Source organism: Haematobia irritans, chromosome 3 (assembly GCF_050003625.1).
Source record: "Haematobia irritans isolate KBUSLIRL chromosome 3, ASM5000362v1, whole genome shotgun sequence".
Lineage (NCBI taxonomy): Eukaryota > Metazoa > Arthropoda > Insecta > Diptera > Muscidae > Haematobia > Haematobia irritans.
In genome coordinates, this window is record NC_134399.1 from 182,891,254 (window position 1) to 182,906,285 (window position 15,032).

Below are 15,032 nucleotides of genomic sequence, written 5' to 3' on the forward strand. Positions count from 1 at the left end.
CCTATTTTCACCACATGAACGCCCCCTACGATCTCTGAAAGTTTCAAGTAAATCGGATCAGCCGTTTCGGAGCCAACTCGGTACATACAAACAAACAATCAAACAAACAAACAAATAAACAAACATAGATTGAATTTTATATATATAGATTTAATTATCAGTCATATAATTATTTAATTATAAAATTTATTAATTATCAGTCATATAGGTTCATATTTGTATATAGCCCTCGCATATCTCCGTGTAATTTGCCCATTACTGTAGGGTATTATTTAGTCGACATACTTTAGATCTGTCTACCTTGGTTTTTTTTTTAATTTTTAATATTTATTTAACCATGTCAGATGAGAAAAAAGTACATAAATAGATAAATCATAAAATAGTCTGATTGAAATTTTGGCAACATCTAATGAAAAATTTGTAAAATATTTCTATAGAAGCAAATGTAGCAAAAAAATATTACAAAATGAAAAAATTTTACATAACGCTTAAGGTAAATGTAGGTCAATGCTTTTTATATCAAATAATATTGAAAAAATATTAAAGTGGTAAAATGTTAGCTAGCTAGTATTCTAGTACAAGGAAAGGAAACGAATTTTAAAATACGGTTAAATAAAAAAATAAAAAAAAATAATTAAATAAAAATTGGGCGTGAATAAGTTTGTTTGTAAATCACGATCTTTAAGTCCCTCATGAACAAAATTTTCAAAATGTAAAAATCATATATGTTTATTCAGGTTCAGTGTTGTTAGTATTGTTTTTTGTCCCCAAAATTAGAATGATTTCGTCCCCAAAAATACCAAAATTAAATTAAAAAATTCCCCATAAATTGTTGACAAGATTCTACAAAAAACGATATAGAAATAGGCTCTGTCGTACTAAATCAGTAAATTTTTAATAATTAAAAAAAAATAAAGTTTTTGTCATTTTTATCTTCTCTTATCTTCTCTTGCGAACTGCAATAAAATCACGATTTCGAAACACAACATTAGAAGAAAATCTTGCAAACGAAAAGGGGAGTTCCCTCATCATGTATTTATAAGTGAAATTTACTTCTAAATACTCAAGTAAGACAATTTGGTGGTCGATCAATATGAAAGTGATCATTTCATAATTTCTATATTTATGGGATATAAAAGGTTGGCTGATAAATAAGTCCCCGGTCTGACACATAGATGGCGTCGCTAGTATTAAGTGCATATTATTTTTATATAGTACCAACCTTCAAATGATTCTTGTCAAAACTTGACGTCTGTAAGTCAATTAGTTTGTGAGATAGAGCCTCTTTTGTGAAGCAACTTTTGTTATTGTGAAAAAAATGGAAAAAAAGGAATTTCGTGTTTTGATAAAATACTGTTTTCTGAAGGGAAAAAATACGGTGGAAACAAAAACTTGGCTTGATAATGAGTTTCCGAACTTTTTTTTTTTTTTCGTTTTTAGCTCCATAAAGAGTGTCCACAAATTTTTTAAATTCTAAGAAAAAATTGAACACAATGGAGAACGACGCCGGTGAGAATGTTGATTTGTACGTGCCCCGCAAATGCTCTGCCTCCAACAGAATAATCCACGCTAAGGATCATGCATCCGTACAAATCAACATTGTCGATGTTGATCCAGAAACTGGTCGCATGACCGATGGCTCCAAGACTTATGCTATTTGCGGTGAAATCCGTCGTATGGGTGAATCCGACGATTGCATTGTTCGTCTTGCCAAGAAGGACGGTTTGATCACCAAAAATTTCTAAGATGTGTGTAAATAAAGCCAACGTTTTATAGTAAACAAAATTTAAAAAAAAAGTCGGATAGGGCCATGCACCACTTGTAGATCTAAATTTTCGATACCATATCACATCCGTCAATTGTGTTGGGGGCTTTATATAAAGGTTTGTCCCAAATACATACATTTAAATATCACTCGATCTGGACAGAATTTGATAGACTTCTACAAAATCTATAGACTCAAAATTTAAGTCGGCTAATGTACTAGGGTGGAACACAATGGTAGTAAAAAAAATATGGGAAACATTTAAATCTGAAGCAATTTTAGGGAAAATTCGCAAAAGTTTATTTATGATTTATCGCTCGATATATATGTATTAGAAGTTTAGGAAAATTAGAGTAATTTTTACAACTTTTCGACTAAGCAGTGGCGATTTTACAAGGAAAATGTTGGTATTTTGACCATTTTTGTGGAAATCAGAAAAACATATATATGGGAGCTATATCTAAATCTGAACCGATTTCAACCAAATTTGGCACGCATAGCTACAATCCTAATTCTACCCTGTGCTAAATTTTAACTAAATCGGAGCAAAAATTTGCCTCTGTGGTCATATGAGTGTAAGTCGGGTGAAAGCTATATATGGGAGCTATATCTAAATCTGAACCGATTTCAACCAAATTTAGCACGCATAGCTACAATGCAAATTCTACTCCCTGTGCAAAATTTCAACTAAATCGTAGCAAAAAAGTGGCCTCTGTGGTCATATAAATCGGGCGAACGATATATATGGGAGCTATATCTAAATCTGAACCGATTTCAATGAAATTTGGCACAGTTGAGTGTAGTACTAACTGTTCTGCTTATGCAAAATTTTAAGCAAATTAGGGTAAAAAATCTGTCTTCTGGGGCCATATAAGTCCATGTCGGGCGAAATATATATATATATATATATATATATATATATATATATATATATATATATATATATATATATATATATATATATATATATATATATATATATATATATATATATATATATATATATATATATATATATATATATATATATATATATATATATATATATATATATATATATATATATATATATATATATATATATATATATATATATATATATATATATATATATATATATATATATATATATATATATATATATATATATATGTATGTCAATCGCATTGTTTGGGGACACAAAAAAGTTTAAACTTTTTTTACATACATAGCTTCGTACCATTCCCCCTACCCTATATATCCCGATTTTTTACCCATATGACCACGTAATACTAAGGTATATCCATTTAACTATATATCGTTTTATTTGGGGTCCGTCATCTACGTACCGTTTACTTCTGGGACATGTCCTCAAACAGAACGGTTTGTATACATAAATTAAAGGTTGCCAGATCTTAACGGAATTTGAACGCGTCGTCCATTCGGCTTTGGCTTCCGTGTGTGTTTTCTTTGTCATAAAAACCAATATTTGGCTGAAATGTGGCAGTGTTCAAACATTTCTAATAACAAATTGTGCATCAACGATACATGAAAATGTGGTTCATTTTTATTTTGTCCATTGGGATATTAACAACGGAAAAAATGTGTCCGACAGATTAAAGTAAAACTTTGAACAGGCAACTTACACAATATAAAGGACATATAATTCAGGACAAATAAAGAAATTTTAATTAAAAAAGCATATATTGCGCCAAAATTTGAACAATCATTAAATAAGATTGTTTTTTCGAAAATACAATAATTTTCCGTCGGCACCATACTTAGGTGGCCAACCCAAACCTAGTACCAAGACTAAAAAAAGAAATAAAACAGTAAAAAGGAATAAGTAATGCTTTATTCCTAAAGATTCGAGTTTTGCCGCTAAAAGCAAAAATAATTCTGTAAAAGCAGAATAACATTAGAAGTTTTTAGCTAATTTTCTTATAGCATGGTGGGGAGTGACCCAAAGTAAGAATTGAAGATGTTTACTTTCATTAAAATAAATTATTAAAGAAAAGTAACCCAGAAAACATTGCTAATTAGCTTAGCTCACGGCTTTTTACTGTTCAGTTTTTGTTTGTTATTCTGGGCACTAAAAAATGTGCACAATTGGTCTTAACTTTTGTAAAAAATGAAGCCACTTTTCGAAACAATGATAAAATATTTGAATTTTCAATAATCGATATCTCGAAAACTAAGCACTTTTTGGCAAAAGTTTTGCTTAATTTTTTCTCTTTATAATGCACCATATATACCCAATATACGTATTTTGTCTCAAGTTTTGTTTCAAGTTTTGAAAAAATGCAGCCATTATTCTTAAGTGCTAAGCTATTTAAATTTTCAACGATCAATATCTCGAAAAATAAGCATTTTTAGCAAAATTTTTACTTAATATTTTCTGTTTAGAATGCACCATTTATACCCAATATGCATCTTTTGTCTCAAGTTTTGTAAAAAAGTGCAACCATTCTTCGCAAGTGCTAAAATATTTAAATTTTCAGCGATCGATATCTCGTAAACTAAGCATTTTTAGCAAAATTTTTTCTTAATATTTTCTCTTTATAATGCACCATATATACCCAATATGTATGCTTTGTCTCAAGTTTTGTAACAAAGTGCAAACATTCTTCGAAAGTGCTAAAATATTTGAATTTTCAACGATAGATATCTCGAAAACTAAGCATTTTTAGCAATATTGTTACTTAATTTTTTCTCTTTAGAATGCACCATATATACCCAATATGCATGTTTTGTCTCAAGTTTTGTTTCAAGTTTTGGAAAAAATGCACCCATTTTTCTTAAGTGTTAAAATATTTAAACTTTCAACGATCGATATCTCGAAAACTAAACATTTTTAGCAAAATGTTTACTTAATATTTTCTCTTTAGAATACACCAGTTATTCCCAATATGCATGTGTCGTCTTAAATTTTGGAAAAAATGCAACCATTTTTCGAAAAAGTGGTAAAATATGTGAATTTTCAACAATCGATATCTCGAGAATAAAGCACTTTTACCAAAATTTTTACTTAATATTTTCTCTTTAGAATGCACCAGTTATTCCCAATATGCATGTTTGGCTTAAATTTTGTAAAAAATGCAACCATTTTTCGAAAAAGTGGTAAAATATTTGAATTTTCAACAGTCGATATCTCGAGAATTAAGCATTTTTTAGCAAAATTTTTGCTTAATATTTTCTCTTTAGAATGCACCAGTTATACCCAATATGCATGTTTTGTCTCAAATTTTTTAAAAAATGCAACCATTTTTCTAAAAAGTGGTAAAATATTTGCAATTTCAATGATCGATATCTCAAAAACTAAGCATTTTTAGCAAAATTTTTACTTAATATTTTCTCTTTAGAATGCACCATTTATACCCAATATGCATCTTTTGTCTCAAGTTTTGTAAAAAAGTGCAACCATTCTTCGCAAGTGCTAAAATATTTAAATTTTCAGCGATCGATATCTCGTAAAATAAGCATTTTTAGCAAAATTTTTTCTTAATATTTTCTCTTTATAATGCACCATATATACCCAATATACATGTTTTGTCTCAAGTTTTGTTTCAAGTTTTGGAAAAAATGCTGCCATTTTTCTTAAGTGTTAAAATATTTAAACTTTCAACGATCGATATCTCGAACACTAAACATTTTTAGCAAAATGTAAACTTAATATTTTCTCTTTAGAATACACCAGTTATTCCCAATATGCATGTGTCGTCTTAAATTTTGGAAAAAATGCAACCATTTTTCGAAAAAGTGGTAAAATATGTGAATTTTCAACAATCGATATATCGAGAATAAAGCACTTTTACCAAAATTTTTACTTAATATTTTCTCTTTAGAATGCACCAGTTATTCCCAATATGCATGTTTGGCTTACATTTTGTAAAAAATGCAACCATTTTTCGCAGAAGTGGTAAAATATTTGAATTTTCAACAATCGATATCTCGAGAATTAAGCATTTTTAGGAAAATTTTTACTTAATATTATCTCTTAAGAATGCACCACTTATTCCCAATATGCATGTTTCGCCTTAAATTTTGTAAAAAAAAATGCAATAATTTTTCGAAAAAAAAACGGTAAAATAGTTGAATTTTCAACGATCGATATCTCGAAAACTAAACATTTTTGGCAAAATCTTTACTTAGTATTTTCTTTTTAGAATGCACCATTTATACCCAATATGCATGATTTGTCTCAAGTTTTGTAAAAAAGTGCAACCATTCTTCGAAAGTGCTAAAATATTTAAATTTTCAGCGATCGATATCTCGAAAACTAAGCATTTTTAACAAAATTTTTACTTAATATTTTCTCGTTAGGATGCACCATATATACTCAATATTCATTTTTTGTCTCAAGTCTTTGAAAAAATGCAGCCATTTTTCTCAAGTGTTAAAATATTTAAATTTTCAACGATTGATATCTCGAAAACTAAGCATTTTTAGAAAAATTTTTACTTAATATTTTCTCTTTAGAATGCACCAGTTATTCCCAATATGCATGTGCCGTCTTAAATTTTGGAAAAAATGCAACCATTTTTCGAAAAAGTGGTAAAATATGTGAATTTTCAACAATCGATATCTCGAGAATAAAGCACTTTTACCAAAATTTTTACTTAATATTTTCTCTTTAGAATGCACCATGTATACCCAATATGCATGTTTTGTCTCAAGTTTTGTAAAAAATGCAACCATTTTTCGAAAAAGCGGTAAAATATTTGAATTTTCAACGATCGATATCTCAAAAACTAAACATTTTTGGCAAAATTTTTACTTAATATTTTCTCTTTAGAATGCACCAGTTATACCCAATATGCATGTTTTGTTTAAAGTTTTGTAAAAAAGTGCAACCATTCTTCGCAAGTGCTAAAATATTTAAATTTTCAGCGATCGATATCTCGAAAACTAAGCATTTTTAGCAAAATTTTTACGTAATTTTTTCTCTTTATAATGCACCATATATACCCAATATACATATTTTGTCTCAAGTTTTGTTTCAAGTTTTGAAAAAATGCAGCCATTTTTCGAAAAAGCGGTAAAATATTTAAATTTTCAACGATCAATATCTCGAAAACTGAGCATTTTTAGCAAAATTTTTACTTAATATTTTCTGTTTAGAATACACCATTCATACCCAATATGCATCTTTTGTCTCAAGTAAAAAAAGTGCAACCATTCTTCGCAAGTGCTAAAATATTTAAAATTGCAGCGATCGATATCTCGAAAACTAAGCATTTTTAGCAAAATTTCTACTTAATATTTTCTATTTAGAATGCACCATATATAACCAGTATGTATGTTTTGTCTCACGTTTTGTAAAAAATGCAACCATTTTTCGAAAATACGGTAAAATATTTGAATTTTCAACGATCGATATCTCAAAAACTAAGCATTTTTAGCAAAATTTTTACTTAATATTATCTCTTTAGAATGCATCAGTTATACCCAGTATGCATGTTTTGTCTCAAATTTTTTAAAAAATGCAACCATTTTTCGAAAAAGTAATGAAATATTTGAATTTTCAACGACCGATATCTTAAAAACTAAGCATTTTTAGCAAAATTTTTACTTAATATTTTCTTTTTAGAATGCACCCGTTATTCCAAATATATATGTTTCTTCTTAAATTCTGTAAAAATGCCACAATTTTTCGAAAAAGCGGTAAAATATTTGAATTTTCAACGATCGATATCTCGAAAACTGAACATTTTTGGCAAAATTTTTACTTAATATTTTCTCTTTAGAATGCACCAGTTATACCCAATATGAACGTTTTGTCTCAATTTTTTTTTTTTTAAAGATGCAACCATTTTTCGAAAAAGTGGTAAAATATTTGAATTTTCAACGATCGATACCTCGAAAACTAAGCATTTTTAGCAAAATTTTTACTTAATATTTTCTCTTTAGAATGCACCACTTATCCAAGTATGCATGTTTTGTCTTAAATTTTGTAAAAATGCAACCATTTCTCGAGAAAGTGGTAAAATATTTGAATTTTCAACGATCGATATCTCGAAAACTAAGCATTTTTAGCATCATTTTTACTTAATATTTTCTCTTTAGAATGCACCATATATAACCAATATGCATGTTTTGTCCCAAGTTTTGTTTCAAGTTTCGTAAGAGCTAAAATATTTAAATTTTCAACGATCGATATCTCGAAAGCTAAACACTTTTAGCAAAATTTTTACTTAATATTTTCTCTTTAGAATGCACTAGTTATTCCAAGTATGCATGTTTCGTCTTAAATTTTGTAAAAAATGCAACCATTTTTCGAAAAAGTGGAAAAATAGTTGAATTTTCAACGATCGATATCTGGAAACTAAACATTTTTGGCAAAATTTTTACTTTAGAATGCACCATTTATATCCAATATGCATGTTTTGTCTCAAGTTTTGTAAAAAAGTGCAACCATTCTTCGAAAGTGCTAAAATATTTAAATTTTCAGCGATCGATATCTCGAAAACTAAGCATTTTTAACAAAATTTTTACTTAATATTTTCTCTTTAGAATGCACCATATATACTCAATATGCATTTTTTGTCTCCAGTTTTTGAAAAAATGCAGCCATTTTTCGTAAGTGCTAAAATATTTAAATTTTCAACGATTGATATCTCGAAAACTAAGCATTTTGAGCAAAATTTTTACTTAATATTTTCTCTTTAGAATGCACCAGTTATTCCCAATATGCATGTTTCGTCTTAAATTTTGTAAAAAATGCAACCATTTTTCGAAAAAGTGGTAAAATATTTGAATTTTCAACAGTCGATATCTCGAGAATTAAGCATTTTTATCAAAATTTTTGCTTAATATTTTCTCTTTAGAATGCACCAGTTATACCCAATATGCATGTTTTGTCTCAAATTTTTTCAAAAATGCAACCATTTTTCGAAAAAGTGGTAAAATATTTGAAATTTCAACGATCGATATCTCAAAAACTAAGCATTTTTAGCAAAATGTTTACTTAATATTTTCTCTTTAGAATGCACCACTTATACCCAATATGTATGTTTTGTCTCAAATGTTTTAAAAAATGCAACCATTTTTCGAAAAAGTGGTAAAATATTTGAATTTTCAACGATCGATATCTCGAAAACTAAACATTTTTAGCAACATTTTAACTTAATATTTTCTCTTTAGAATGCACCATATATACCCAATATGCATGTTTTGTCCCAAGTTTTGTTTCAAGTTTCGTAAGAGCTAAAAAAAAAATTAAATTTTCAACGATCGATATATCGAAAGCTAAACACTTTTAGCAAAATTTTTACTTAATATTTTCTCTTTAGAATGCACTAGTTATTCCAAGTATGCATGTTTCGTCTTAAATTTTGTAAAAAATGCAACCATTTTTCGAAAAAGTGGAAAAATAGTTGAATTTTCAACGATCGATATCTCGAAAACTAAACATTTTTGGCAAAATTTTTACTTAATATTTTCTCTTTAGAATGCACCAGTTATACCCAATATACATGTTTTGTCTCAAGTTTTATAAAAAGTGCAACCATTCTTCGAAAGTGCTAAAATATTTGAAATTTCAACGATCGATATCTCAAAAACTAAGCATTTTTAGCAAAATGTTTACTTAATATTTTCTCTTTAGAATGCACCAGTTATACCCAATATGCATGTTTTGTCTCAAATTTTTTAAAAAATGCAACCATTTTTCTAAAAAGTGGTAAATTATTTGAATTTTCAACGATCGATATCTCGAAAACTAAACATTTTTGGCAAAATTTTTACTTAATATTTTCTCTTTAGAATGCACCAGTTATACCCAATATACATGTTTTGTCTCAAGTTTTATAAAAAGTGCAACCATTCTTCGAAAGTGCTAAAATATTTGAAATTTCAACGATCGATATCTCAAAAACTAAACATTTTTAGCAAAATTTTTACTTAATATTTTCTCTTTAGAATGCACCAGTTATACCCAATATGCATGTTTTGTCTCAAATTTTTTAAAAAATGCAACCATTTTTCGAAAAAGTGGTAAGTTATTTGGATTTTCAACGATCAATATCTCGAAAACTAAGCATTTTGAGCAACATTTTTACTTAATATTTTCTCTTTAGAATGCACCATATATACTCAATATGCATTTTTTGTCTCAAGTTTTGGAAAAAATGCAACCATTTTTCGAAAAAGTGGTAAAATATTTGAATTTTCAACGATCGATATGTCGAAAACTAAGCATTTTTAGCAAATTTTTTCCTTAATATTTTCCCTTTAGAATGCACCATAAAGTTTTGGAAAAATTGCTGCCATTTTTCTTAAGTGCTAAAATATTTAAATTTTGGAAGATCGATATCTCGAAAACTAAGGATTTTTAGCAAAATTTTTACTTAATATTTTCTTTTTAGAATGCACTACTTATTCCCAATATGCATGTTTCGTTTTAAATTTGAATTTTCAACGATCGATATCTCGAAAACAAAACATTTTGGGCATACTTTTTATTTAACATTTTCTCTTTAGAATACACTTTATATACACGATATGCACGTTGTATCTTAACTTTTATGAAAAATGCATTCATTTTTCGAAAAAAGGTAAAATATTTGAATTCTCAACGATCGATATCTCGTAAACTAAACTTTTTGAACAAAATTTTTATTTAACAATTTCTCTTTAAAATACACCATTTATTCCCAATATGCGTGTTTTGTTTTAAATTTTTTAAAAAATGTGGCCATTTTTCGAAAAATTTCCTTACTTTGGCACGACAAAATGGAGGAAAACAGCCCACATCCCGGTCTGGTGATTATTTTCGGCTAATGGGTCCACTAAATCGAATTAATGAATAGATGTTCAAAACCATCTTCGTAGGTTGGGAAATGTCGTCACGTTGGAGTTTTGGGGAGGATAACGACCCAAAACTCACATCAGAAGCTTGTACAACGTGGTTTGTGCATTACAATACTAATCCGATCGAAATCCTTTGACCAATTGTGTATAAAAAATTGACCTAAATAAATTAAAAAATAATGACTATTTTTCATGCGGCTGTAGAGTGCATGGAATAATAATATATTACAGGATGCAATTGCACATTTGACTTTGTATCTATTTAGTTTCATAAAATGGTAAATATTAATGAAATTGAGTAAATTTTTAGTTTGATATTTTACAAAAATGGAATCTTGTAGCACTCCTTTTTTATGACATTATATTGCGATGTTTATGGTAGTTTCGATACAGTACAATGTTTGGGTACTGTATAATATGCCTGGTACTGTATAATAAACATGTACTGTATAAACAACGGCGTTAGAATTTGAGGAAAAGTGGCAACGCTCGCATGCGGAAAGGATTATTAAAATTGAATTATTGTATTGAAATCAAATGATATTTTGGAAAAGAGTGCATACAACCACAAATACATATCGGAATTGTAAAAGGGTAATAGAATTACAGATTTTCCAAAAATGACCCTGAACTATCACTGTCCCGAAACAATGCGGTGGGTATGTAGATAGTTTGGGGACTGTCCCTGAACAATGCAAATGTCCCCATATGATGCGATACATGAAAAAAATGTCCTCAGACAATGCGATTGACATATATATATATATATATATATATATATATATATATATATATATATATATATATATATATATATATATATATATATAAGGGTGATTTGTTAAGAGCTTGATAACTTTTTTTTTAAAAAAACGCATAAAATTTGCAAAATCTCATCGGTTCTTTATTTGAAACGTTAGATTGGTCCATGACATTTACTTTTTGAAGATAATTTCATTTAAATGTTGACCGCGGCTGCGTCTTAGGTGGTCCATTCGGAAAGTCCAATTTTGGGCAACTTTTTCGAGCATTTCGGTCGGAATAGCCCGAATTTCTTCGGAAATGTTGTCTTCCAAAGCTGGAATAGTTGCTGGCTTATTTCTGTAGACTTTAGACTTGACGTAGCCCCACAAAAAATAGTCTAAAGGCGTCAAATCGCATGATCTTGGTGGCCAACTTACCGGTCCATTTCTTGAGATGAATTGTTCTCTGAAGTTTTCCCTCAAAATGGCCATAGAATCGCGAGCTGTGTGGCATGTAGCGCCATCTTGTTGAAACCACATGTCAACCAAGTTCAGTTCTTCCATTTTTGGCAACAAAAAGTTTGTTAGCATCGAACGATAGCGATCGCCATTCACCGTAACGTTGCGTCCAACAGCATCTTTGAAAAAATACGGTCCAATGATTCCACCAGCGTACAAACCACACCAAACAGTGCATTTTTCGGGATGCATGGGCAGTTCTTGAACGGCTTCTGGTTGCTCTTCACTCCAAATGCGGCAATTTTGCTTATTTACGTAGCCATTCAACCAGAAATGAGCCTCATCGTAAAGCGCGAAACACATTTCGAACCGAACACTGATTTTGGTAATAAAATTCAATGATTTGCAAGCGTTGCTCGTTAGTAAGTCTATTCATGATGAAATGTCAAAGCATACTGAGCATCTTTCTCTTTGACACCATGTCTGAAATCCCACGTGATCTGTCAAATACTAATGCATGAAAATCCTAACCTCAAAAGAATCACCCTTTATATATATATATATATATATATATATATATATATATATATATATATATATATATATATATATATATATATATATATATATATATATATATATATATATATATATATATATATATATATATATATATATATATATATATATATATATATATATATATATATATATATATATATATATATATATATATATATATATATATATATATATATATATATATATATATATTGGAAGATATCTGAACCGATATCTTCCAAAATCAATAGGGTTCTATTCTGAGCCAATACACATACTTGTGCCAAATTTGAAGTTGACTGGACTAAAACTGCGACCTAGACTTTGATTACAAAAATGTGTTCACGGACAGACGGACATGGCTACATCGACTCGGCAATCCACCCTGAGCATTTTTGCCAAAGACACCATGTATCTATCTACTCTCCTTCTGGGTGTTGCAAAGATATGCACTAACTTATAATACCCTGTTCCACAGTGTGGCGCAGGGTATAAAAATAAAAGTACGATAAATAAATGAGTGACTCAAATATGAACAGGCCGAATAAACCAATTTGTTTATCACGTATATTTTTCATTAATTCGTTGATTGTTGCAATCGCGGAAATGATTGAAGCCAGTTCAATAAAAAATGTTAACAATTTTCAGAACCGTAACCAGGTGGGTTTCTATATACCTATCTCGAGCCGAATTTTCATTAGGAACAATATATCAAAATCGATTATTTTTTGCTAAATTTCAAAACGACTAAAATTTAACTTTTTGTAATTTAAAAGTTTTTTTTTGTATTGTGATTACAATATCTTAATTATCCCTTAAGATGTGGTTAATAACCAAGACTTTTTGTGTTAACGATGTTGGTGTGAATATAGTATTGTATTGAGACATGGGACCATATTGCGTATACGTACTATATTAAGCGTAAGTAGCAAAATATAACTAATACGCATAGGTGTCCTGTATTACTATTGTGTAGTGTAATGAAAATTGTATATGCCATACAAAATACTTGGAATACATGCATAATTGTAGCATAATTCCCAACGTTTTAGAAACGTAAATAATTGCAAAAATAAAATAAAAGTTGATTTTCAAACACAAACAAAAGCAGCTGAATAAATATTAAAAAATTTTCAATTATTTTAGGTGTCTTAAAATATAAGAATATTAGAAGAAAACAAGTATATACGGCCGCAAGTTCGGCCAGGCCGAATCTTATGTACCCACCACCATGGATTGCGTAGAAACTTCTACGAAAGACTATCATCCAAAATCGAATTACTTGGGTTGTGGTATCTTAAAACTTCTTAACATCGTTTTCTAAATTGTGATTTAGTCCATGCATGGTATATATTAGACAAAAAAGTTATGTATAGTTAAGTCTACAAACAATTACGAATCGATATGGACTTTTTGTACGTAGAGAGCCAGAATTGAAATATGGAGGTCGCTTATATGGGGGCTATATACAATTATGAACTTGATATGGACCAATTTTTGTGTGATTGGGGATCGATTTATCTGAGGGCCATATATAACTATAGACCGATATGGACCTAGTTAGGCATGGTTGTTAACGACCATATACTAGCACAATGTACCAAATTTCAACTCACTCGGATGAAATTTGCTCCCCCAAGAGGTTCCAAAACCAAATCTCGGGATCGGTTTATATGGGGCTATGTACGATTATGGACTGATATGGACCACTTTTGGCATGGTTGTTAAATACCATATACTACCACCACGTACCAAATTTCAAGCAGATCGGATGAATTTTGCTTCTCCAAAAGGCACCGGAGGTCAAATCTGGGGATCGGTTTATATGGGAGCTATATATAATTATGGACTGATAGGAACCAATTCCTGCATGGTTGGTGGATACCATATACTAACATCACGTACCAAATTCCAACCGAATGGGAAGCATTTTGCTCTTCCAAGGGGCTCTGGAGGTCAAATCTGGGGATCGGTTTATATGGGGCCTATATATAATTATGGACCGATATCGACCAATTTTTGCATGGGAGTTTGAGGCCATATATTAACACCACGTACCAAATTTCAACTGAATCAGATGAATTTTGGTCTTCCAAGAGGTTCCGGAGGTCAAATCTGGTGATCGGTTTATATGGGGGCTATATATAATTATGAACCGATGTGGACCAATTTTTGCATGGTTGTTAGAGACCATATACTAACATCACGTACCAAATGTCCGCCGGATCGGATGAAATTTGCTTCTCTTAGAGGCCTCGCAAGCCAAATTTTGGGGTCCGTTTATATGGGGGCTATACGTAAAAGTGGACCGATATGGTCCATTTGCAATACCATCCGACCTACATCAATAACAACTACTTGTGCCAAGTTTCAAGTCGATAGCTTGTTTCGTTCGGAAGTTAGCGTGATTTCAACAGACGGACGGACGGACGGACGGACATGCTCAGATCGACTCAGAATTTCACCACGACCCAGAATATATATACTTTATGGGGTCTTAGAGCAATATTTCGATGTGTTACAAACGGAATGACAAAGTTAATATACCCCCCATCCTATGGTGGTGGGTATAAAAAGCAAACATTTTTGCTAGATTACATTTTCTTAAAATATGTTTGACAGCCTCAACTTTGCAATTATTAATTTAGAATTAAGTGATCCACATAATTTCAAATATATTAGGAATTGGTAGATTAAAAAGGTTCGCGCAAAGA

General features: G+C 29.9%; 2 protein-coding genes and 1 long non-coding RNA gene across 9 annotated transcripts in view; 2 read left to right on the forward strand and 1 right to left on the reverse strand.

Annotated features, from left to right (window-relative positions):
• The window catches only part of LOC142229586 (uncharacterized), a 436,426-nt gene that overhangs the window by 209,207 nt on the left and 212,187 nt on the right, over positions 1–15,032 (reverse strand). The gene's annotated exons all lie outside the window — the stretch shown is intronic.
• Nna1 (Nna1 carboxypeptidase) overlaps positions 1–15,032 on the forward strand; it is a 403,238-nt gene that overhangs the window by 181,978 nt on the left and 206,228 nt on the right. The window lies entirely within an intron of this gene.
• LOC142230154 (small ribosomal subunit protein eS21) lies at positions 1,424–1,798 on the forward strand. The gene has a single exon (XM_075300783.1). It carries the CDS (start codon positions 1,494–1,496, stop codon positions 1,743–1,745), a length of 252 nt encoding a protein of 83 aa, XP_075156898.1. The 5' UTR covers positions 1,424–1,493; the 3' UTR covers positions 1,746–1,798.